A 25,885-nucleotide genomic window follows, 5' to 3' on the forward strand; every position below is an offset into this window, starting at 1 on the left:
CTGAGCAGGCAAATTTCCCTTCATGTTTTCAGCATGAGCAGACAGACTGAAGTGAAGTGGGCCGACCTGAAATCCCCTCGTTAAGCTCTCATCATGAGCATGTTTAGTTATCAGCCTTATTTTAAAATGAGCCTCTCTGGAACTTGACATTAGTTTTCAAATACAAGCAGGACTTTTCATAACATCAAACCCTGCTTTGAGAAGAGGATGGAGCCTTCGTCTGCTTTTGTTTTTGTGCGTGAGTTCGGTTTGGACTGTGCTTGTTTATTCCACAGCATCACTTCAAAGACACACCACACCCTCTTCCCGGCCACGATTTTAACTTCTCTGTTTGTCTCTCCGTCGCGTCATGTGTTTAGCCGTTTCGGGCCAAACTGATGCAGTTGCCGTGCGTCGCCTCCGGTGAATCTAGATCTGCTTCTCTTCTCTGCTGTGCAGTGGCGTGGAGGCGTTTAGCAGCCGACCATGGACACCACCACCTCCCTGAAGATGACCTCCCTGGCCGTCCAGAGTCTGTTCAGCTACGTGGAGGAGGAGAACCTGGCTGCCATCACTACGCATTTGGACACGTTTAGAGACGTAGACAGCCGGAGTGATGTAAGTCAGCCATGTTACACGAAGGCAGGATATGAGGCAGCAGAATGCATGTGGTCTCTGTAGGATGTAAAGCTTCACTGGATTTGATTTATTATTGTAATGATACAAATTGTACGTTCCTTTTTTAATGTTAATTACTGTCGTAGTTGCTTTTGTAAGACAATGAAACCATCTTCATAGGTACTCAGACTTACAGTAACATTGATCGGAGAGCTCCCTCTCTCGCCTTCCTTGTTTCAGAATGGACAAACCCCCCTGATGGTGGCGGCCGAGCAGGGCAACCTGGAGATCGTACAGGAGCTGATCAGGAGAGGAGCCACCGTCGACCTGGATGACATCGTAAGCATCCATCTCAAGCTGCCCAGTGTGAACACGCCTCCATGCACAGGTGGCGTTGTGGTAACGTTACATAGTGCACAGGTGAAATAGGATGTGGTCATTTTCACTGCATCACCCACTTGACTAAGACCATGTAGCTGAAGCAGTGGCCTGGCTCCACCGTGCTGATCTCACCACGCTCGGGCTTAGTCGTCCGCCATTATGAACCATAATGACAACGTATTACACACTTTTTACCTTCGCTCTTTTTAACCAAATGACAGGATTCACTTACCGGCCAACACCCTGTGTCTTCACCACACGCGCAGACACTCACGCATACAAACCCTCCCATTTTAGGACTCGCGTGCTTGCTCACATACCTCTCATTAACATCTCACGTACATTTAAACCTGCCATTAGACAAGGAAGGCTCAGACCTGTGCTCACTCCTTCACTAATGCAGATAGAGGAGAAGCTTTACATACAGTGGTCGCTCTTTGTCTCTTCTTGTGCTCTGTGACACTGTGTTCCCATGAGCACCTGGTACGATCAGCTGGTAGGTGCTTTGACCCTTTCTGGGCCACGTACGTTTCGGAGAACCTGGATTCTGAAGCTAAATGGGAGTTCCCACCTTAACGGGTTGTTTGTGTGCACAGGATTGTTGGACAGCTTTGATCTCGGCTGCTAAAGAGGGCCACATCGAGGTGGTGAGCGAACTTTTGGAGAACAATGCGAACCTGGAACATCGAGACATGGTGAGACTACATTTCCTAAAGAGAGTTAGTCAATATGTGCAAAAAATTACATGATTTCATTAATCAAAAAACAGGAAAACAATCACATACAGTAGATATTTTTAAATATAAATATTAAAAAAATGTATAAAGTGAAACTTTCAACATAGTTTGTTTAAACCCTAACTCTAAATGAATATTAGCATGTCTTGATTAATGCTTTTTCTTTGCTGTAATGACCCCAGTGATGGATGAAATGGATGACTGGATAATATTAGCCGGGAAATAGACATGAAATTGAATTGCCTTCAGTGTGGTGCCTCTCATTCAGCTGAAATCCCATTTACTGAGCCCTGCTTGTCTCTATGTGGGGCGGAGATGCGATTTAGTTCATGTGATACAGGCACAGCCACAGCAGACTTACTGTATTTCCATTAGTAGATCATTGGCGACGTACACACATTTTTATTGTTTCACCTCCCACATCATAGAGATGATTTGACTCGGGCTGACTCATTGCTGTGCGGGGCGTGACCCAGCTGCACAGGACGGATCCCAGGCAGTCATCACAGTGGGATTATAATAAGCCATATCGTGTGATACTGTTCACTCACTGGAAAGTATGTCACACCAACTGAACATAGCACATTTCCCTAGAACAAAATGTGCCAAGATGTGACCTTAGGACTGGGTTGAATACTCTTAAATTAAATTGTCTAGAATAAATGCTGAGCTTTTTACTTTTCTATTATGATATCATCATATTTTCATATTGAACTCTGTTTGGTGTGTATTTCCTACTCAGGGAGGCTGGACTGCTCTTATGTGGGCAGCCTACAAAGGTCGTACAGATGTGGCCCAGCTGCTGTTGGAAAAAGGAGCGAACCCCAACATCACTGGCCAGGTAGTGAGACTAGGCACACTTTCTGTTTGATTTACACATAATATTAATAGGACTATCTATTATTTTATACCCACACTACAATTTTAAATGATCATGTACTTCATTAATCCTCATACATTATTTGCTGTCGTCAGTAAACACTGGCTTCGTCTGACTGAAATGTTTGCATCCAGTAACCACAACCCTGTTTTCCAGCTGCCCAGTGTGACGCGTACTCCGTCATCTGCTGTTGTCGTCATGTTCAGACTTATGATCGTTAGTTACTGTCATCATGACTTCACTCTTTCCTCTGCCTCAACAGTATAGTGTCTACCCCATTATCTGGGCGGCGGGTCGAGGCCACGGACAGATTGTTCATCTCCTGCTGCAACACGGGGCCAAGGTCAACTGCTCTGACAAGGTAACCACATACTGAAAAATGTTACGCTTCGGTTAAAATCACACACATTATGGCCTTGGTGGAGTCAGACTTGTGTATTTTAAAGTCCTATTTAACATTTTTTTATTACTCTTCCATCATTTACAGTATTGTGCTGTTGATGATGAATTACCTCATGCCTGTTATGTCTCATGCACTCTGTCATCTGTTCGTTTTCATCACAGTATGGCACCACTCCTTTGATCTGGGCAGCTAGGAAGGGCCACTATAGCAGCGTGGTCCACCTTCTGGCAAACGGAGCTGATGTGGACCAAGAAGGAGCGGTAAACACATGTTATTGTTTGTTAATGGTTGTTTACCCTTCCATAAAAGACTCGCACAAATCTTACATATTTACACACTGCAGAATTACTTTATTATGACAATTTTAAAAGTGAAATGTTAGTTTTAGTTTTAATGTGTGAATATAATAGCCATCCAATGTCTTTCAGAACTCTATGACAGCTTTGATTGTCGCGGTGAAAGGCGGCTACACAGACGTCGTCAAAGAGCTGCTGAAGAGAAACCCAAATGTCAATATGACAGATAAGGATGGCAACACAGCCCTGGCCATTGCTGCCAAGGAGGGACACACAGAGATTGTCCAGGACCTGCTGGACGCTGGCACCTACGTCAATATACCAGACAGGGTGAGACTCTTCCCTGCAACATCACCAGCAGGACGCTGTTGTTCCCTATGAAATAAATGGGGAATTCAATTAAATGATTGTCTTCCTCTGTTTGTTTTGTCTTGTCTCTCTCTCACTATCTCTCCCAGAGCGGGGAGACAGTGCTGATTGGAGCAGTGAGAGGAGGTCATGTGGAGATAGTTCGAGCTCTGCTGAACAAATATGCTGATATTGATGTCAGGGGTCAGGTAGGTGCATCTCTCTGGTCATGTTTAAAAACAGTTGAAGGCCTTCTTCTTGCCTTTGTATCAAACGTGACTGCTACTCAATATGTTTTTTTAATGCTGGTGTTTCTTGGTAGAGTTCATGAGAACTGCTTTTATGTAAACAAGAGTTCCTTTGCCTCATCCTTGTCAGGATGGAAAGACTGCCCTCTATTGGGCAGTGGAGAAAGGCAACGCTACCATGGTGAGAGACATCCTGCAGTGCAACCCTGACACTGAGAGCTGGACCAAGGTACAACACACTCGGCAGTGGACAAGGGAAATGCACATACTGTAATGTACTGTTGTTTCTATAGCATTAACTCTTTTATATGCTTATACGTAATTGCAGGAAGGAGAGACACCGCTCATCAAAGCTACTAAAATGAGGAACATAGAGGTAGTGGAGCTGCTGCTAGATAAAGGAGCCAAGGTGTCCGCTGTCGACAAGGTGCTGTGCACAAAAACAAAAAAAAACACTTGAAGCTTTTAAACTTTCCATCGGCCCCAGTTGTTCAGTGTCAGGTTGTGTCTGCTCACAGAAAGGCGACACGCCCCTCCACATTGCAATCCGAGGGAGAAGCCGCAAACTGGCTGAGCTGCTGTTGAGGAATCCTAAAGACGGCCGCCTGCTGTACCGCCCCAACAAAGCGGGCGAGACGCCGTACAACATTGACTGCACCCACCAGAAAAGCATCCTCACGCAGATTTTTGGAGCCAGTATGACATTTATTCCACGTCACCTCTCATCTCGTGACGCAGTGTTTCCACGTCGTTTGCGTCAGATTTTAATTCACCTTTCTTATTTTGTCCTTTCCTCTCAGAGCACCTCTCGCCCTCTGAGTCTGATGGAGACATGTTGGGTTATGACCTGTATAGCAGTGCTTTAGCAGACATCCTGAGTGAACCCACCATGCAGCCGCCTATCTGTGTTGGCCTGTACGCTCAGTGGGGGAGTGGCAAATCATTCCTTCTCAAGAAACTGGAGGGTAGGTAATTCCACAACACCAGCCTAACACGAATATAAAGACAACATATGAGCTGAGTTTTTGTTCGGATATTCCTTTAGTTTTTTTCATTGTCTTGTTCCTTTCTCCCCTCTTGTTAATCAGATGAGATGAAGACGTTTGCCGGCCAGCAGGTAGAGCCTTTGTTCCAGTTTTCATGGCTGGTAGTCTTCCTCACCATGTTGCTGTGCGGCTCCGTGGCTGTGGTTCTGGGCTTTACTGTTGATCCCAAGTTGGCAATCGCTGTCTCCCTCAGCCTCCTCGCCCTCATCTACATCTTCTTTGGTGAGGATGCAGTTGCACTAGGAATGCAGTACTGACTAAAACTGCTTTCATTTCATGTATATAAACATATGAAATGATGCTTTTGTGATGCCTTTAAAACCACTATGCTCACTAGAGGGAGCCATTACACAATCAGTATAAAACCTCATCCTTCACTAAACAGTCGTACTTCAGTTTATTTATTTATTTATTTATTCATTTCAAGCATGTAAACATAAAAAACATTAAATATAAAACATAAAATTAAACAGTAAACAGTCACTACTAACAGTTACTACTAATAAGACAGAATGTTAATTAAATTGTGGATTTAACTCTGTCTCCAGTGTTGGTCTACTTCGGAAGCCGCCGTGAGAGGGAAAGCTGGAACTGGGCGTGGGTCATCAGCACCCGACTGGCTCGCCAAGTTGGTTATCTGGAACTGCTGCTCAAGCTGATGTTTGTCAACCCTCCTGAGCTTCCTGAGCAAACCACGCGAGCTCTGCCTGTCAGGTAGTCGACGTGCACAGCCAAGACTGTAAAGTCTCAGTCAGCGTTAGGCTCCGTGTTTGATCCCGTGTTTCTGTTTACTGTGTTACTCAGACGTGTAATGAGTCTCATGTCTCTCTCACACAGGTTCTTGTTCACGGATTATAATCGTCTGTCCAGTGTTGGAGGCGAGACCTCAATGGCCGAGATGGTTGCCACGCTCTCAGATGCCTGTGAGAGAGAGTTCGGCTTCATGGCTACTCGACTCTTCAGGGTTTTCAAGAACGATGAGATCCAAGGTGATGTGGCCTTACGTTGTCTTGGACTGAAAGTCACACATGCACAAAAACCCAGTTATATGTTTATGATGCATCTACTCTGTGTACAAATTGAATAACATTTTTACCTGTATTCATCATAGGTAAGAAGTGGAGGAAAACCTGTTGTGTTCCCTCTTTCGTCTTGTTCGCCTTGACGCTGGGATGCCTGATCACTGGTGTTGCACTGTTGGCCATTTTTAAGGTGGGTTGGATCATTTAATAAAAGCTGTAATTAAACAGGTTTTTTAACCAAATAAATATAATAATCAGCTTGTTTTTTTTCCCCAGGTGAATCCTGAGAACCAAACTGTCAACGCGGTGCTCATAGCAATGGCCAGTGTGGTGGGCCTGGCCTTATTGCTCAACTGCAGGACCTGGTGGCAAGTGGCTGACTCTGTCCTCAACTCCCAGAGGAAGCGTTTGCACAGTGCTGCCAACAACTTGCACAAACTCAAAAGTGAAGGATTTATGAAGGTACACCGGCGCTCCCAATGCCAAAGCATCAAGGACCCATTGTTGTTGTGTCATTCCATGTGTTTACGGAGTTTGAAATTTTAATTCCCAGTTCAATCGATTGCCTTCTCACATTTTGTTTGGCCTTCCCCCTCTCGCGCCAGGTTCTGAAGCATGAAGTGGAGCTGATGTCAAAAATGGCCAAAACCATCGACTGCTTCACCCAGAACCAGACGCGTATGGCTGTGATCATCGACGGACTGGATGCCTGTGAGCAAGACAAAGTGCTGCAGATGTTGGACACGGTGCGTGTGTGTGCACATGTTAGCGCATGTGGGCTCAGGCACGATGAGAGCAGCTTCCTCTTGAGTCATAACATCTGTCACTCAGGCAAATTTATAATCCTGGCACAAACGGTTGGAAAGCAGCTGCCGCTGTGGCCTTTAGGTGCATCTCCTTCACCTGCACACACGCAGGACTCACGCATGTTTGTTGCTGTGCGGCCGCCCCGGCGTTCCCAGCTGCCTCAGCTTGCCTCCAAGTTTAGATTCCTCCTTCCAGCTGCAGTAATAGAATTTCCTTTAGCTAAATGTTATTATTTGGTGAAGTAATCTCAGAGAAGATGGCAACCTTCTGTGCTCTAATGTAATCTTCTCATCTGTGCGAGCACCTCCCACTGACTCTGAAACCATCTTCTGCTGAGAAATTCAAACAAGTGCATGAAATCCACTTGCAGTAGGTTACACAGATTACTGAGAGTTTATGTATAATGTAAATTAAAGATGTAGACATTATATGACAGCATCTATTGGATAGTGCTTCCAACTGGTGCCTGTCTTCCTGTAGGGCATGGCTGAAAGAGGTAGACAGGGGCTAACAAACCTTATATGCATTTAGCACAAATTGGTGTCCTGTGACACTTGCATGGCGTCCTTTCGCAGAGTGGAAATCTCCAACGCCACGCCATGTGTGCACGGTCTGCTCTCGCAGGAGTCATTAATCTTAAGTACTAAAGCTCTCTGTTGCCTCTTGCTGTCATGTTGCTGATTTACAAGGTTGTAAACCACCGATTTTGACATTAAACAAGTTGGATGTTGAAGTTGGATTCTCTGCTAGGTCTTTTTCCACAGCTGAGTCAAAAGCTTTCAAATTTTTTTATATGCAAGTCATCTGGAATGTATTTTTTGTAATCAGGGGTTGTAAATGTTAGGAAAATGTCTTAACCTTCACTTCTTTTCTCATTCAAGGTGAGGGTGCTCTTCTCTAAAGGCCCTTTTATCTCCATCTTCGCCAGTGACCCCCATATTATCATCAAAGCTATCAACCAAAATCTTAACAGTGTGCTGAGGGACTCCAACATCAATGGCCATGACTACATGAGAAACATTGTCCACCTGCCGGTGTTCCTTAATAGCAGAGGCCTCAGTACGGCAAAGAAGCTTTGCATGGTAACACCCACCAATGGGGAAGTGCTGTCTGCCGAAGGTAAAGTACATATTAAAAAGCTATTTAGAGATTTGCAACATGTTTTAGGTCACGTATTGGTAGTTAAGGCTAAAAGTATGCTGCTGTTTATTCTGACGTTTGGCTGCTCTCTCTCTATCTCTCTCTACAGGATGGCATGAGGACACAGACAGAAAGATATCTCAGAACAGTTTGGGCCCAGACCAGGCCAAGTTTGGTAGCAAGACGGCCCTCAACCGCAGGGTAACAACAGTTCAACTGTATTTATTTATTGGCCAATGCAAGTACAAATAATTACAGGGAGTCTAAAACAAGATATATTAAGTAGTAAAACAGACACATCCAGAACACAACGATAAGACATTGCAGTGATGATTCTGGTACAAAATGAATGTATAGTTCATCATTTCCCCCCACAGTCACTGTAAAAGATTAATGTCTCAACACCAGAGCTCGAATAGAAACCGCGGGTTAGGGATGCTGCTTCAGGAGGACGCTGCTCTGTCTTCCCAGCCCCCTGCCTTAATGGGGCGCTTAGTACAGGCGTGGCGTTGGCAAGCAACCCAGAGGCCGGAGGACAGGAGGCGACGCAGGGACGAAAACAGAGAGGTGCTCGGTGTGCGGCCAAGGTTCCCGGTGTAATTGATGTAATGGCTGTTTATCCTTCCTGCTGCGTTGCCACAGCCTAATGACAAGGCCTAGCAGCAGTGGGTCCCTGTGACAAAACACTGGCACCAGGTCTGCTGGCAGGAGGCTAAGTGACTCTGCTGCTGCTGCTGCTGCTGCTTTCCTCTCTCCTGCAAGGCCTCTCCCCCCTCCTCCCCCTGTTTGTTTGTTTGCTTGACATTTGTTTGTACCTCTGGTTTATCTAGTACCCTCAATTACTGGCCCTCTTATTGCGGGGCGCCATGCTCTTGATTTGCCCTCTGCCACTAGCTCGCTCTTGGCAGGAGGGCCCTCTTTCTACAAGTGGAGATTAAAATGGGGGCAAGAGGGGAAAATAAATTAGTGGCTCTCTGTTTTCATGTGGCCTCTCAAGTCGTGGATGCCATTATGATTATCTCCCACATCTTATTTTCATTTGTAGTTAAACACATCGCCTACAGCATTTTGTCAAATTATTCAAGTATGGAGCGGGATGAATACGATCCAGTGAAAGGGAGCAGAAAGATGGACTGTGCATTTTAAAGTGTGCATGGTCGACCCCGGACTGAGCGGTGGCCATATGGTTCATCTGTCAGAGAAAGAGGTCATGGGACCGGCGTTGCAACTTCAAAGTCGGCCGAAAGCCTCGCCTTGGCTCGTGACCGCGGCAGCTGTCTGATACCATCACAGATGTTCTCCGGTAGATTTGTGTCAATCGCGCGCCTGTGTGTCACGACTGTTCAGCTTTGGACGACGGCGCTTTGATTTTATTAAGGCACAGAGAATTATGTGGGCATAAGCAGTGCTTTCTTGGTTTTACCCCCCCTTTCCTACTTCTGCAATTTATTGTGTAACCTTGATAGTTTTCGATATGATTGATTCAGTTAACAGAAATTCGTGCCCACAAAAGGCACGGACATACTTCGTGTTAACTTGACTTTTGTTTCAGGACACATACCGACGTCGGCAGATGCAGAGGTCCATCACCAGACAGATGTCCTTCGACCTGACCAAGCTTCTGGTGACGGAGGACTGGTTCAGTGACATCAGCCCACAGACGATGAGAAGGCTGCTTAACATCGTTTCTATCACTGGTAAAAAAAACAAAACAAACAGATCCCTAAAGCCAAACAGCAGTTTCAGAAAGAGTTGACAGTTTGATATTGACCCGTTGATTGGGCTAAAATAATCTTAGTGGTATTTGTACTTTGGTCAGATCATTTACTGACAATGGCCACCACACTGTGAAATGTGTGTTATCTCAGACACACTGGGGTTAGGAATAGAGCAGTGACCTCTGAAGCCTCCGCTCATCTGCACTTTTTCTGACAGGTCGCCTGTTGAGAGCCAATCAGATCATCTTCAACTGGGACCGACTGGCGTCCTGGATCAACCTGACGGAAGAGTGGCCGTACAGGACGTCGTGGATCATCCTTTTCCTGGAGGAGACTGACGGCGTGTCCGACCAGGTCACGCTCAAAGCCATTTATGAAAGGTATGCACATGAACAGTATGTGTCAACACAGATAGACCAGTAAAACTCTGAAACGTGCCCTGTGAAACGCTGTAGTTCCTCTCACCAGCAGGTGGCAGTAGATGATTTAGATTTCTGTGTGGGCTCCTTCAGTGCCAGTGGCTGAGTGCACCACTAATTGGCAACTGACAGACAGATTTTGTAATTGATCATAATGCATGAGGCGGCTGGTGTCTGTGTTATAGCTTGGCTTCTGTTGATTAATAAAGGGACATAATTCCCTAAAACTAGTTTAAGCTCAAATACATTAATTCGAGCAGTAGAGGGAAAGTCTTCTTCCTGCATGTGCTTGTAACACGAGTGTTTCTGACTCTGTGTGTGTGTGTGTGTGTGTGGTCATAGATGGTTTTAGGCCTGCTCACTGTAGACAGGAGGAGGCAGACACGCACCGAGTTGCTGGGTTTGGATGCTGCTGTGCATCAGTCGTTGGCCTTTAAAGGTTGCACTCTGTCACAATACACTACCGCCCATGACTCCTGCGGCAGGGAAGTGTCACAGACAGTTACTGTCAGCCAGTCAGCCAGCGAGATTCAGCGTGGACAGCCCTCCCTCCCCCATTTCAAAGGCCCACTGCTTCCTCATTAGACTAGGATTTTGCTTTCATCATGTCAAAAAAATAGATTAGATTATTATTGATGTGTTTAGCATGTTTACCTTATAATAAAACGTCTATACTTTATCATGATCTTAATATAATATGATAGTTTTTACATTTAATTTCAGAGCCCAGCATGAGCCTGTGCTGCTCATTAGACTTAATATAACCATCATCTCGTTCCTGACCAACGGTCCTGTCTGTCTTTATCTCCTCACTGGGTGTCTTTCCAAATGGCTGCTCTGTTCTGCAGTGGCTGTCCGAGAAGCGGCCCTAATGATGATGACAGGAAGCCTTAAACAGGCTAAACACTACGCCTTTCCTCGAGGCCTTATCTCTTCTGCTAATCTTCCCCCGATAAGACTCAGGCCTCTGTGTTTTTTCTGTCCCTCTGCTCCTTTCTTCCTCTTTCCTCACATCTGTGCTTCTTTAGATCAGATCCTTTTTTGCTCTGGATGAGATATTTGGTCGTTAGCAGCTGATGAGCACTTGACTGACCTCTCCGAACCTTAAGTCCTTTAACCCGACTGTCTGTCTGCTTTGGAACAGGAATGCTAGCTTCATCGTTCTGATGAATATGCAGATGTGCAGCATGTGTACACACACACACACACACACACACACACACACACACACGTACACACACACACACACACACACACATGTCATATATACTGCAGCTCTAACAAGTTGACTATTTCCTGTGTGTGTTTTTTGTTTAATTCTATTACCACAAACCCGACGTGGTCCAACCCTCACACATGTTCTTTGTGCGAGTGTTGTGCTCAGCCATATTTACACAACGGAACTGCACATCCCCTGAGCGCTACTAAGTGAATATATTAGTGGTGAAGTGAACGTGGGGGTGAGTCAGCCTCTTATAGGTCAACTGTCGCCGTGCATCTCAGTCATAAGGCAGCGTGCGCTCCCTCTCCTCTCCTCTCCTCTCTTCTTTGTATGGATTGCTTCAGTTCACGACCACGTGAAAAACAAGATGCACAGTAAATATTAGTAGCTGTGACACAAAATATGTTTTCAGTTTCTGTCTCCATCTGTAAGATTAAAATACAGGGTTGATCCTTTGCTTCTGGTCTTTAAATTGCAACTCATTGCCAGAAGATGTTTTCAGTTCAGATTACATGCCTCACATCCAAACTAAATGAACCCATACGCTATTAAACCACATGGAAGTATGTGGATAAGACCGAGCTTCTCGCTGATCAAGGTGACAGCTACACATAAGGAACTGCTGCCCACCTTTTTGCCTCATATCTCTCAGGAACACACTTCAGAAAGGCTGAAATCTGCTTTTAGCAACTTGCCCGGCCGTAGCGAGCATCCGCGCAGTCATTGTAGAACGCGGTGTGAAAAGGAAACGCGTAGCGCTGATTCCCACAGCGCGGGCAGGTCAGTGCCGCCCGCCTAATCTGATGGAGAATGCGTAATCAGTTAATAACCTCAGCCGCTTCTATCGTTAACCATAAACGCGCCCGGACTAAAGGAAACGGGGAAAGGAGTGGATAACAAAGACGGCACTGTCGCGTTGGCTCCGAGCAGTCCATGCATTGAGCATTAAGATGAAGTGTCTACAAACTAAGCAGTGCCAGTGTCATGACCTGCCAGCACTCACTGTAGAAAAGAATAAGCAAATGCTTTTTTAATGGCCAACCAATTGAAGTTGGGATGTGCAACTTTGTGTAAAATGTTTCCCCTCTCTCTCGTCTTTTCTCAGGGGTCTTGTTTCTTGGTGGAGCTTCCATTACATCCTTAATGGCTACAGCTAACGTAGATCTTTACTGCTTCATGGTTATTGCTTTAAAGCAGCTTTGCCGTTTCACACGGCTGTTAATGGGTTTTCGCATGTTTATTGCCTTGATGTTGTTTGGACTCATTACGTTACATCGAGCTGTTTTGTGGAGACTACGTACAGTACAAGTGAGTGAGTGCGGTTTCTGGATGCTTTTTAATGAACACGGCTGAAAAGTGTGTGGTGTAGGGGACAAATGTTTATGTTATGATACTTATGGTAATTTTTTTTGCTATTACTTTGATAGTTGCAGTGTTGAAGGGTTACTATGCTTGGATCTGTGATGCATGGGGGTGGACCCCTCTGAGGGTTTATTCCTGGACGCCCAGATCCCGTTTTCAGCTGTAGCAAGAAAAAAGTGTGGCTGGTCCACTGAGCAGGTTCCTGCACTGCTCTGACATCTGGTGCCCTGTCTGTGCCAGGATGTCCCCGCCGCACTCAGGAGTGTGTTCCTGGCACCGCACCTGAATCTTCATTACACGCATGCACACAAACTACTGCGCAGTACACACGTATAGGTACTCACATACACACAGCGAAGTACCTGCGTGTTGTAACACGAGCAACAGCCGTTTGCTGCTACAAGCTTCTGTGATTAAACAAATGCATAGGTGCACACAACTCCCAGTCCAACACCTGTGTGTGTGTGCGTGTGTGCGTGCGTGTGCGTGTGTGCATGCGCGGCTCTCACACCAGTGCAGGAACATATGCCACCGCCAACTCCTCTGAGGATCGGTGTAATTAATCAGATTCCGGCTGTGTTTAACAAACAAAACAAACACAAACGCACACATAAAAGTTCACACAGTGCGGGACACACAGCACACATTAAGGTAAAAGTAGCTTTGAAGCGCTGCTCACTGCAGTCCCTCAGTTTCCCTTTGCCCATCTGCTGCCTTTCTCCTATTAAATGATTTTTATGTCAATTTCCACGAAGAGCAGAGTGTCCTTCCCGTTCTTTCTGTTTTGTTAGCCTGACCCTGCATTCACGCACCAAACAATCCCCCTTTCAGAGACGTCGGCGCAGCCAGACACTTCTCGGACACTTCAAAACTTTTTTTTCCCCCTGCTTGCAGTAATCACACTCTGAATGAATATGTAGCCAGGCAATTCAGGCTTAATTAGACAGACTCTTATCCCAAGTACTGAAACATTAAGATGACACTCACTTCATTCAGGATTACTTTAATTGGCACAATTATTGTAATTTAGTCTCAATTATATTCTGGGATAAAAGTGTGGTTCCAAAGCTGATGTGGCTGATTCCCTTTTTGTGGAATTCTTCAATAAGCTTTTAAATATCTGGACGCAAATATAATGGTGAGATTTTATTTTTTTTTCTCATGATGAATGCTTTTGAACTTGTCCTGCCCTCAAATGGAAACTTCATTAGGCTCATTGTTTGTTGTTAATTCCTCTCACATTTGCGTCCCTTTCTTTTAAAATGATCGAAAATAGTTCTTACCTCTTTCACTGTCCTCTGGGGGAACCCATTATCCCTGTGCTAAACCCCACCAGAGGGGATTTCAGTGAAAGACAAGTAAACTGGTAATTTGATCAGTCATTGCTCTGCCATTTGCCAAGATGCCTGAGAACGTGAGTGAGTTCATACAAGCGGGTGTGAAGATGCCTGTGTCTCAATAGAGTTCAGAGTCCACCAGCTCTGAGTCTGCACGTCAGTGTGCTGACGGAGCAGCAGACTGAGCAGTAGATACAGACAGGGGCAAAAAACGACAGTATGGTATATGTGAGATAAGGATTGAATAGGGAGAGGGCTGGAAAAAGATAAGAAAGGGTATTAAGAGAGAGAAAAGCGAGTCCGGTCTCAGGAGGTAAAACGAGGTAAAAGGGAAAGTGAGCGAATGCTGGAGAGGATCAGAGCAGATGCCAGCAGGATTACTGCGCGACAAACGTCCATGTCTGAGTCTCATCCAAAGCTCAGGTGGTGCTGCTCCTCCAGGTGGGTTGGTGCCGGTGCCGCGCACACGCCGACCCGTGTCGCGCTGGGCGCACGGCGGGGACTCATGCCGTAGAACCGCTTCACCAGGGCCCCGCCACAGCCAGACGTGGTGGTGTTTGTGGAGGCCGCAGCACGAGGATGGAGAAAAATGTCACGCAGCATTCCTGCTCGGAAAATCCTTAAAGCCCTTTTCATTTCAGCCCCGTAAGCCGAGGTTGAAGGATTAGTCTAATTGGTTTGAAACAAGAGAACGGTTCTGTTCCCGGTGCTGTACAAAGCATAAAGAGCCATTTCAATTGCAATCAAAGCCTCTGCTACACCTCTGGCCTCTGCTCTTTAGCCACAAAGTCGTCCATCAGCGGCGACGAGCGCTGATGAGCAGCTAAATGACATCGAGATGGAAGGAAAGGAGCAGACGTCCGCCTGATACTTTGGTATTTCGCTGGTGTTGGCCATTATCTGGCTTGGATCTCTCCCCTCCTTTCTTTGTGCGGGACCCGCTGGAAGGTGGGGGTGTGGTGTGTGTGTGTGTGTGTGGGGGGGGGGTTATAAATAGCACAAGGCTGCAAGAGGGTCAGCGCTGACCTTTAAGTGGACAGCGAGTGTCATCACTGAGCCACCCCAGGAGCACACACACACACACACACACACACACACACACACACACACACACACACACACACACACACACACCCTTAACTGACGTTAACATCCTGGCCCTTCAAAAGTCAATGGAGGTCAGAGCCTTTTAGGGTGCGAGTGTGTTCTAGGCATGTTCGGCCCAGAGATGGAGCTTAAGGCTTAGCTCGAGCCGTGCAGTGTGTTAATCCCCTGCCTCATCATGTGTATGATGTATCGTGTGCTCACAGTATGGACTCTACATATCATCAGTCTCCACTCCAAGCATCCACCCTTTTTAACCAGCCGTTGTACAGTCCGTCAACTGGCCCAACCGCACGCTGATGAGATGAACTCTGTGGTGCAATTAGTTTCATAATGGACAAACTCTGCCATGGCCCCGGGATGCTCCAATCGAATCTTTCCCATAAATCTCCCGGCTGAGGTTTAATGTTTTTTACCATTCGTCAAGAATAAGGGCTTCGTAACTCACAGCGGAGGATTGGGGTCTGGAACGACGAGGCTCCGTTTAGACGCTGCACATGAGTTTAATCAACATTTCAGGGAACCACTGAGTCCTAAGCCCATTTCAGCGAGAGGCCACTCGCTCCGGAGCGGCTTGGCTTTTATCGGCCTGGTGTGTTTCCCATTAGCGTGCTCGTCTCTGCGGTTCGCTCGGCGATGCACAGGTCCAGCTCTGTACAAGAGAGTTCCAATTACTGGACTAAACTCCGCCACGAGTATGTATAGCGTGGAAAAGTCAATGCCGCCACAAGTTGGCAGTGGGCACTGCCGAGACGGGGGGGAACGCAGCGGCACAGAGTGTCCACTTCACTGGTAGCGTTTGATTCAAGTCGGGATTGGAAGCAGCCAACGTGCATGGCGTCATGTAAAGTGAAAACATATTCGGTGTCTCCCCCACTGCCGCCGGGCTGGTGGAGGCTTGGCAGCTTCGGCCGTAACAATAACCTCTCTCAGCATTGATGCTGCCGGTCCACCCGCCAGCCTGCCGCGCTGTCTGCCTGCGCCCTGTTTTCCCAGAGAGCGCCTCGCTGGTTTCACCCGCGCGCTTGGCAGCCGCCGCGCCAGCGCCTGTGACGTGACTCCGAGCGGCCGAGGAATGCGCCGGACCCGGGTCTGGTTAGCTTCTGCGCCCACGCAACGCTGCGCCGGTCGCGCAGCGTGCGACACTGGGACCCTTGAGCTTCCCAAACACAATATGCACAGCCGCCTGTCTGTTCTGCAGGCATCTGCCTCCGCCTTTGGGCCCCTTTATGGAAATGTTTGGCAGCGCGGCCGGCGCTTTGTCGCCCGTACGCACAGAGGGCGGCTGTAAAGCAAAGTCAAGTGGCACATTCATAGTTACGGCGCCCAAAGAGGGGACAGAAGGGATAGAGAGAAGGATTCTGCTCATTCCCGTCAGCTGCAGCGTGTGGGAGGTTGAGAGAAGAAAGGCTACGGTCCAGTCAGCTTTGGGACCTATTAGCATTTGGATCAGCTCAGAGAGCTCCCAGCGGCCGCACCACACAGAGTAGCCGGGCCCCGGCGCCGGCACCGCCGCAGCTAAAAGCCGGGTCCCGTCAATGGGCCCATTGTGCGGCAGTGCCCGGCGGCCTTTATCTCGCCCGTGCTCGGCCTGCTGGAAGGTAGCACGCCGGCGTCTCTGGCGCTCAAACCCGAGCATCCATCTTGTCATTTGGCAACCGATCGCCGATAAGAATGGCTTTGTTCATTTTGTCCGTATCGTCTGTTCACTGTGAGAATGACTAAGTCGGAAGTGATTTGTGTCAGTTGCTCGGTGCCAAGGCCAACAACTCATGATTAGCTAACGGCGCAGGAAGTCATTTAAAATACTTAATCCGCGTCGACTAGCTGGTGTCGTTTAGGAGGAACTCTTTGTTCTGTAGCATGTAGTTCGGTGCGTTTGCCACTATCAGCTGTCGGTTCATGTGTTTAAGCAACTCCCTCTTCCTTCTCCTGCTTTTCTATCATTCTCCTTATTCAGAGATTGGTGTTGTCCCACAATCCAACAGGGCCAGTGATGAAGTGTGGACCTCATGTTGTCTTTGTCCCTGACACACTGGGAACATCGGGACTTCATTCCTTCCATTTCTGTTCCCTCTGGGTTTGTTTCAGTGGCACCTCAGTGATTGATGCCTTTAATTGTTTGTTCCCACCAGCTTCTGGTGGTCTCTCTTTTTTCCCGCGGTGCATCGACCGGCCACGGCGAGTGTAAGTGTCGTTCTATTACTGTTGTCCGCGCTCAGTTTTAGCACAGAATGTTTGATTTGTGTGGGCGAGCTGTGTTAAAGGATCCTATTAAAAGACTCCTTAGATTCCTTAGAAAGTCTCTATACAAGAACCGGAAGTTCTGTGTGAGAGGGAGGGAGGGAGAGAGAGGGAGAGAGAGGGAGAGAGAGAGAGAGAGAGAGAGAGAGAGAGAGAGAGAGAGAGAGAGAGAGAGAGAGAGAGAGAGAGAGAATGTCACTGGCTCCTGTTGGTCTGTGTCTGAAGCCCCACAAATAAACAGCAGTAAGCCAGCTGGAAATATGGGGGAAAAGCACAGGCTTGCCTCTCAGTCTATATACGGGTTAAAGCAGTTCATGGGAAAAGGAACCGAACACCCTCACGTACACACTGCACATGTGCTTCAACATGCACAGAAGCAACTCAGTCCACTGTCCTTCTGTGCCTGTGAATTTCCCCATCGCCACCGACCAGGTGTCGGCGTTTCAGTCCACACCGGCGCTGCTCACTAGGGCAGCTTACGCTGTGTGTGTGTGTGTGTGTGTGTGTGTGTGTGTGTGTGTGTGTGTGTGTGTGTGTGTGTGTGTGTGTGTGTGTGCGTGTGTGCGTGTGTGCGTGTGCACAGGTACCATCTGTGTCCTCAGTCCCACTCATGCTTTCCCAGCAGAGGTCATCTGGTTGCCAACATGGAGCTTCCTCGACCTTTTGGGTCTTGTTAAAGGTTCTAATGGAAGGAAACACTGAGGGAGCTTTGTCCACTGGAGCCCAGCTGTGTCTTGGTGTCTTCCCACTCACAGCCTATTCTTTCTTCTTTCAGTCTGAGTGTGTCTGCTAGGTGGGAACAGTGGCGCTGGGGTGACCCACCTGAGCTGATCGAGGACTGAGGAACGAGTTTGCTCACTTTTCTGTAGAATACGTCTATATTTCCTGCCAGGCACGTTTGTGTGGAGACATCCTGTAATGACAGTGCTGATTGCTAGCTAAACGCTAGCATGACACTGAAACGCAGTGTGCTTGAAAGGTCCTGTTGTTATTCTGCCCGTACCTTAACTGGATTAGGTTAGCTGATAATTTAGACTATTTGCTAACAGTGCGCTGTTGAGCTGGGTGCAGATGCTGACCTCACCCTGACTTCGCTAGCGTGCTACCGCGGTGGCACTAATCACTCCGCGGAGCCACTCAAAAGCCGGCCTGTGTTCTGTCTGGAAAACAGACCGGGCCCAGGGAAAAACCCAACTCGCGGACGATGAACGGAACCCGGGGCTGATCCCAGGCCAGAGGCGGCGAAGCGGGATGCGGGGAGGGAAAAGCATCCGCTGGGGAGGCGATGAAGGGTTGGGATGAGAAATGCTGGCAGCGATGAGAAAAATGCTCCTTCCCCCCAACCGGAGTCTCCTCGTTCATCTGATACGGGCGGCACATTCTGGTGATGAATGGCCAGTGTCATAAGTCACTCAGAGGTTCATATTTTCATGTCTGAATGATGGGATTAACGAGATGTAGTGATTGCTGTGGGTTGTTGCTGTTTGCCTCCGTTGCAGCCTTGGCCACATGTCACGTTGTCCTTGATTGGACTGATATTTTTCTTTTTATAGACCTTTCTGCCTCACAGTGTGACTTTCAGTATTTATATTCCTTATTTAGAGACGCTGCTGTCGCTTATAAACCACACGGTTGAGCTTCAGTTAACGGCGCCGTGTCAGAATCAGACATTTTAAATGGAATATTCCATAAACTGGAACATTCTTCTAATGTGCTGTTTACTTGAAGCCTGTGATAACAAACATTGTGCTAACTCTGGTAGCGCATCGTGACGCGCTTCCGTCTGCTGCTTGCTAAATTACCTGATTGTCATCTTCTCAGGTTTCCTCCTCTGCTCAGAAAAGATAACATCCCTCGCTCTATCTGTCCTCAAACATCCCCTCTTTCACTATCTCGCCTTCTCCAAATCCAGTTATCTCTCTGCTCTCATGATGATGATGACCGTTGCATATCTCGTCGATCTTAACAGCGCTGGTTGCTATTTCCTCTTTTCCTTTTTCATCAGAGCGCGATGCTGAGCGTGCGCTGCTGCAGATGCACCGCGAGTCAGAGCAGAGTTGAAACAAGCGGCCGTGGCGTTAAGCTGACGTTTTTGTGTCATGTCAATGTGGCTGCAGAAAATCCACTTGGTTTCACACATAAAAAATGGCGAATATATGTATTTTAAGTGTTCTTATTTCCAGTTTGCTGAACTTAAATGTTCAAATCATTAAGGTGAATATGTATGAATAATGGTCATATCTCTATCTTTATCTTTCAGAATTTCCAAGAGCATCCCCACCACCAAGGATGTGGAGCCGCTGCTGGAGATCGATGGGGACATCCGCAGCTTCGAGGTCTTCCTCTCCTCCAGGACGCCGGTCCTCACGGCCAGAGACGTGGAGATGTTCCTGCCCTGCACTGTCAACCTGGACCCCAAACTGAGGGAGATCATCGCAGGTTCATACACGCTCTTTATCAGCCCAGCGTTTGTGGCTCATTCCCAAACCAGCAAAATGTCGAGCGGGTTTTTACTGCGTCGTTGGATCAGGACGGTATTTTCACTGTGTCTCCAATGGGCCGGTGGTGCCGCACCAAGTTTCACAGCTCATCGTTGTGGTGACGCAACTTTTGCTACTGTGCGTCAGCGTCCATTCAGCCCGTACAGGAGTGTCGATGATGCCTGGTGCGAAGCTGCTGCATCACAGTGTTATGTGACCACAAAGCGCGCGCGCACACACACACACACACACACACGCACACACGCACGCACGCACGCACGCACACACACACACACACACACACAGTCTGTTCCACAAAGCCGAGGTTGAGTCATGGAGGGTGCAGCTGACCGAGGTCTTCAACCAGATGTCCAGTGTGGTTACACATGACACCTTTCCCGTGTGTGTGTGTGTGTGTGTGTGGACTGTATTGATCCACAAAACGTGTGTTTATTTGTCCAGTAACGTCTCGGCATTTTCACCTCCTCACGTCCGCCCAGGGAGCAGAAGGTAACGTACCCACTCATCCTGGCCCCCCCCCCCCCCCCCCCCCCCCCCCCCCTCCTCTCTCTCTCTTCACGGCCAGTTGGTGCTTGGTGCCTAGTGTCCTGTGGCCAGCCAGTGGGCAGTGCTGTCAGTGATACCCGCCCATGAGCCTGACTCACATCATAAGGCCCCCATTGTGTTCACAGGCTGGATTGGGTCTCACTCAGTGTGTCATTCAGCAGCCACTTGTATAACCAGGAGACATTCTGGTGCCTGCTTCTGTTTCTGGTCCGTACTCTCTTGCCAGCCGCACAGAGCCACTCTGTTCTGTTCCTGGGCTTATTTAGCTTTAAGTTTGGGCGGTTTCACAGAATTTCCCTGCTCAGCTCCTTCTCCACTCCCGTCAAAGTCGAATTGATTCACTGTGGCTGTGCACTTTTGAGATTAGCGCCCGTTAGTTCAGACGGTCAGCTCTGTTTGTTTGCTGTTTGCACGCGTGAGGTTGTCTTTCAGCGTATCACACGGCTGCTAACACAGGTTATCAGAGAACAGAGTAAGAGGAATCAAAGTGGGGATGAAACTAGCAGTTGAGGGTCATTTAAATGTGACGTCTGCGTTTTCTCTTTATTGAATACAGAGAAAATGTTCAGGAACGTCCTTGTCATATCCCCAAGTGTTTCAAGAATCAAGGAATTTTTAATGTTTGATATGTATTTCTCTCTGTGGATTCACAACTGGCCAAACTCTCTGGAGACCATGAAATGAAGCTAAATTATTGATGCGTGGGCGGATCTGAAGGGTCTTTATAGTCATCGCCAAGACACGATCATCAGCATCGCAGATAAACAGCGCCTTCTCTCCCGCTCTTGTTCCTCTCTCTCCCCCCGGCCCTGTCCTCCCTTAGATGTGCGTGCGGCCAGGGAGCAGATGCACATGGGAGGAGTGACCTATCCCACGCTGCCCCTGCAGGAGGCGGCGCCCCGTCCCCAGTCAGGTTACGGCCAGCAGTCCGCTGCCTGCTCCCCCACGGGCTCCTTCGCTGGATCGCTGCCTCCTCAGCCCCACAGTGCCTACTTCAGCGGGATGACGGGCCCTCAGCATCCTTTCTATAACCGGGTGAGGGAGAGTGTCCATAAAAACCTCATGGAAAAATAGACAAACCGTCCATTAGTGACTGTAGAAACAACAGCTAAAATATTACTCGTGTATCTATATTTTATAGAACCTCGCTTTTCCCCGCTGCGTTTTGAACCTGCCTCCCTCATATGATTTTATAATTTCTGTTTTTACCCCTTGTTGTGATCCTCTCCTGTCCCCATTCCTCTCCCTGTAGCCCTATTTCCCCCATCACGTGTATCACCTGCCACGGCATTACTCCCACCACCTCCCCTCATCCTTCCGCCCCTCCATTAAACCGCCAGGTCAACATAAGGACACCAATGGGCTTGTAAGTAAAGCAAAAGGTCTGGATTGGCTTTGTTTTGCACTGATCAGATCTTCTCCTCATCCGTGTAGGTGTATTATGCAGTAACATTTTCTAGGAGATTGGCTTGATTAAACCTCTCAGCAGCCATTATTGTTCCTGTGAGTCATTCTGCCTCCAGTCAGAAGGTTTCACCTTCATCGAACAGTGTTTCTCCAGAGTGCATTTGAGATCCAATTATTTTTTTTTATCAGCCTTATAAAGACTCTGCTCGGGATAAAATGCTGTTACATCACTTCAGTGTTCCAAACAGAATCAGCTCCATTGTGTTGCCATACAGCATAACACAAAGTCGGTCCTCCTCTTCCAACACTTCCTCCTTTCTGTCTTACATTCTTCCTCCATCCCTCTATGTTTTATGCTTTTACCTCATTGTCCTCGACCTCCTTATGGTTTTACTGTCACCACTGTCTCTGCGCTTAAACACTGTTCAGCTTTAGACACTGGTCCAGAAATGCAAGATCCTCAGCCTCGTTTTTCTATTTGCCCTCTTTATCTGCATTCTATGTCCGTGTCAGGATGTTATTGCAGAAGATCCCAGAGAAGATCTCCCCTGTCCTGCCGACACCCCCATGGTAACGCGACTGCTAATGTCTGCCAGTATGAGCAGACATATCAGCACATACAGTGCACCGCTAGACATGCAATGGAGCAGCATTCTGAATGTGCACAAGATGCATGCCTGCATGTCTGTTTTTACAGCGAAGTGTCTCTTGTCCTAAACTGCTGAGATGTAACTGGATCATGATGCAGGCAGTTGCAGCAGCAGCAGCAGCAGCAGCAGCAGCAGCAGCGGTGCCATTTCGGGGGATGCATGGCGTTGCATTGAAAAGAGCTAAATTACAACGCCCAGATATTCACGCGTTATAAGGGAACGCGGCCTCTATTAGAGAAATGTGATTACGATACTGCTCAGGAGATTTGCTGCTGCACAAAGCCATTATCAGCGCAGTGCCTGCACGCTTTTAACGGAGCTGTATGAAAGATTTAAATATAGATTGTTAGGTAAAACTCCAGCACTCCGTTTCGTCATATCTCCTCCTGCCATTTTGTCTCTCTTCCTTCTCGGTAATTTGTTTCAGATTCCTCCCATTAGGGCTTTTTTCCACGCACTGGCCCGTCTTATCCCTCCTTGATTCACACTACACACTATGCAGGGCTGACACGCGAATCTGCTATTGTGTGTGCGCGCCCGCTCATTTGCGTGTGCGACTCCTTGGATATGTAAGCAGGCCTGGCCCAGTGTAATTGCCTCGCTGATATAAGTGCGAGTATGGATTCCTCGGGCTGTCGGGATTATCATCAGAGCAACTGTTGGGGCTGGCGGCGCGCACACACACACACACACAGACACACACACGCGCAAACACAAACACGCACTGACAATAAGCCGAGCAGTGGTAGAGAGCTTATCTCTTTACCAAGACGCTTCCTCCCTCACTGAGCTCTGTTTCCTCTTCCCCATCCTTCTGCCCAGCCCTGAGCTCAACCCAGCTGTAATTACAGTCTTATCACACACACACTGGGAGGGTTCACACACAACTCGCAGACATTTACGCCTTTGCTCACGTTCGCAGTTGCAGCTCGACTCGAGCGGCCACATTCGAGGCCCCCGAGTCGGAACTTCTGCTTTTCTCTGTGCAGAGTGAGCGGTGTCTCGCACATCAGCAGGCCGCTCTGCCTGCGAACGTTACGACTGTACAATCCCACTGACCCCAGCAACAAGCAGAATCTCCTCGTGTAATAACTCCGCTCGCAGCGGCTGCACGGCTGCTGTAGAGGAGCCGTGTTTCAGATAAATGTCTGCCTGTGCTGCTGTCAACGTCGTTCCCGTCCCCTGGTGATGAGCTCAACATGCCTACAGGTTCTCTGTGTTTTCTGTCTTAGTTTCTGCTTCCACGTCTCGCTCTTTCTCCCCCCACAGGTGTGGCCTCCAGTGTCAGGTGTTAAAAATATCTGTGTGTTTTTGTCTGACAGCGTGTCTGCTTCTTTTTTGTCTCCTTATCAAGCATTTAAAGTCGCTGCCTTACAAATTAAAGCAGGTATACCTTTGCTTTTCATCTCTATACTCAACCTATTTCTGCCACTTCCACGCATGCTGTAGAAAGATGTTACACACTCACCTAGAAGTCAAAACAACTAAAGGTCATGTTGTAGTTCATTAGATTCACTAACATAGTTTCATTCTAGAGTAAATGTGGACATGAGTTGTGTCTCAGTCTTCATCCCGTTGCCACTAGAGAAAGTTGGCACCGACTGTCGTGTTCCATGTTGTGCTGCTGCTAATTTCTTTGTCTAACAACTGTTCTAAGTCTGACTAAGCTCCGCTCTCCTCTCTGTCGAACCCAGAAACAAAGCCAGAGGGCTTAAACTAATGCCATGTCTTAATGGTGGTAATAGGCGAGAGAAAACAGTCAAGTCGAAGGAGGGAGTAGTAAGAAGGGGATGGGGGGGTGGGGGGTCAGTGATGGAAAAGAGAGTTGGAGGTCAGCGCAGGAGGCTGAGATGAAGGAAGGAAGGGAGGGATGGAAGGAAGGAACAGGAGTGAGGGTTCACAAAGACGAGCAGCGGGAGGGGGTGCTGCTAGTACGGAGGGTGGATGAGGTCTGTTTAGCTTTCATGCCAGCGTGTGTGTGTGTGGGGGGGCATGTTGGCTGTCTGTGAGGCCTGAGACAGGATCAGCGGATCACTGGCATCAGTCACACGGAGCCTCGGCGCCGCTCATCGGCCGCGGCTTCGCCTCGTCCGCTCACAGACTTGGAGGCTCCATCCCCTAAGTGTTGTGTGCACACTTTACATGCTTATATACACAGCGGGGGCACAGAATGAGAGCAGGTAACGGTGTGTTTGGATGGGTCGGCAGCTTTGTTTACTTTCATACTTGCACTGTGTGACGGACGGAGAGTTACGGCGCTGGGCTGCGCTCCGGCGCCTCGCCGTAATGGGCCGGCACGTCTCTCTGCCAGGGGCTGCAGCGCGCTTTGCCCTAATCATTGTTGGAGTGATGCGCTTCTCTGCTAACCCGATCCCGACCCTGCGCTGCAGTCTAACGGCGTGTTTGTGCTGGCGCAGGGCCCCCCCGCCGCCCTGCTCAGCTCCATGGGCACGGATGCCGTGTGCGAGCGTCTCAAGCAGATAGACGGAGTCGACGGCGCCATGTTGTCGCAGTACACCGCCACCATCAAGAAGGTGCTTGTGTTCATTGAAACGATTGTACAAGCTTCCTAACTGTGCAAAATACAGAATATGAATAATAGTATATCACACTCTGGCTCCTGCAGGCTAATATAAATGGTCGAGTGCTGTCTCAGTGTAACCTGGACGAGCTGAAGAAGGAGATGGAGATGAACTTTGGTGACTGGCAACTCTTCAGGGGAATGGTGAGACCAGGTCCTCTTCTAATGTGTAATAGGTTCATTTATAACTGGTCTAAACCACGATTGGTGTGTTGCATGTCAGCGCAAGGTAAGTGGGCCATCAGTAGATGCAGCCGATAACGGAGGCACACTCTACCCACAAAACCAGCCACCCCCACTTTACTCTAGAGCAAAGGCCTAAAATAGATTTACAATAGCCCACGCTCTCCTCATTCTGTGACACTTTGCAGACACTCAGCCCTGCCAGGTCCGTCCTGTTGATATATGTCAGCCCTTGTTTATTTCCAAAAGGGAGCAAGATAGAATCTGATAATACGACATCTTGCTCTGTAGAGACACTGGGGTGGGAGCTTTTATAATCTGTGTTACGAGGCGGCCGCCAGTCAGACAGCCAGGAGTCCAGTCGGCTGAGCCGCGGCTCAAATCACTAACACATGTAGCCGACTCCGCTTCATCAGATGTTTTTCTGCCCTCTTAATACCAAACCAGAGCCCCAGATTGATCCTGTTTTATCTGGGATCCAATGCAGAACTCCGAAGGAGGCCTTGGAAAGTGCAGTGTCCTTACGCCTGCATGTAGTCACCAGTGTTGTGTTGCCAGGATGCAGCCAGCACAGCCATCTGGTTCAAGATGGCTGACAGATATCTGGATGAAGAGAAGTTATTGTCGGGGAGGAGTGCGCAGCTGAATAGCTCTACTTAAGGAAGCACATGCTTTAGTTGTTGTAGCTGTCTCGCATACTTTAGCT

The 25,885-nt window shown here is 48.1% G+C and overlaps 1 protein-coding gene across 6 annotated transcripts in view; it reads left to right on the forward strand.

Moving 5' to 3' along the window:
* The window catches only part of kidins220a (kinase D-interacting substrate 220a), a 30,976-nt gene that overhangs the window by 2,515 nt on the left and 2,576 nt on the right, over positions 1-25,885 (forward strand). For 2 of the 6 annotated variants that reach the window (XM_029138100.3, XM_055505489.1), the window contains exons 2-29: positions 439-597; positions 838-936; positions 1,575-1,673; positions 2,458-2,556; positions 2,858-2,956; positions 3,160-3,258; positions 3,427-3,624; positions 3,753-3,851; positions 4,021-4,119; positions 4,219-4,317; positions 4,409-4,586; positions 4,691-4,855; positions 4,979-5,158; positions 5,485-5,650; positions 5,774-5,925; positions 6,048-6,148; positions 6,235-6,420; positions 6,564-6,704; positions 7,647-7,884; positions 8,015-8,106; positions 9,458-9,602; positions 9,841-10,003; positions 19,572-19,750; positions 21,182-21,393; positions 21,611-21,724; positions 22,279-22,335; positions 24,833-24,949; positions 25,042-25,140. In XM_029138100.3, the coding sequence (XP_028993933.1) occupies positions 466-597; positions 838-936; positions 1,575-1,673; positions 2,458-2,556; positions 2,858-2,956; positions 3,160-3,258; positions 3,427-3,624; positions 3,753-3,851; positions 4,021-4,119; positions 4,219-4,317; positions 4,409-4,586; positions 4,691-4,855; positions 4,979-5,158; positions 5,485-5,650; positions 5,774-5,925; positions 6,048-6,148; positions 6,235-6,420; positions 6,564-6,704; positions 7,647-7,884; positions 8,015-8,106; positions 9,458-9,602; positions 9,841-10,003; positions 19,572-19,750; positions 21,182-21,393; positions 21,611-21,724; positions 22,279-22,335; positions 24,833-24,949; positions 25,042-25,140 (3,807 nt within the window). In that variant the 5' untranslated portion in view covers positions 439-465. Of the gene's footprint in view, positions 1-438; positions 598-837; positions 937-1,574; positions 1,674-2,457; positions 2,557-2,857; positions 2,957-3,159; positions 3,259-3,426; positions 3,625-3,752; positions 3,852-4,020; positions 4,120-4,218; positions 4,318-4,408; positions 4,587-4,690; positions 4,856-4,978; positions 5,159-5,484; positions 5,651-5,773; positions 5,926-6,047; positions 6,149-6,234; positions 6,421-6,563; positions 6,705-7,646; positions 7,885-8,014; positions 8,107-9,457; positions 9,603-9,840; positions 10,004-19,571; positions 19,751-21,181; positions 21,394-21,610; positions 21,725-22,278; positions 22,336-23,769; positions 23,803-24,832; positions 24,950-25,041; positions 25,141-25,885 lie in introns of all 6 variants that reach the window. The other 4 variants (XM_055505490.1, XM_029138096.3, XM_029138097.3 and 1 more) reach the window with 4 other exon arrangements.

The sequence above is a fragment of the Betta splendens genome, chromosome 22 (assembly GCF_900634795.4).
Source record: "Betta splendens chromosome 22, fBetSpl5.4, whole genome shotgun sequence".
Classification (NCBI taxonomy): domain Eukaryota; kingdom Metazoa; phylum Chordata; class Actinopteri; order Anabantiformes; family Osphronemidae; genus Betta; species Betta splendens.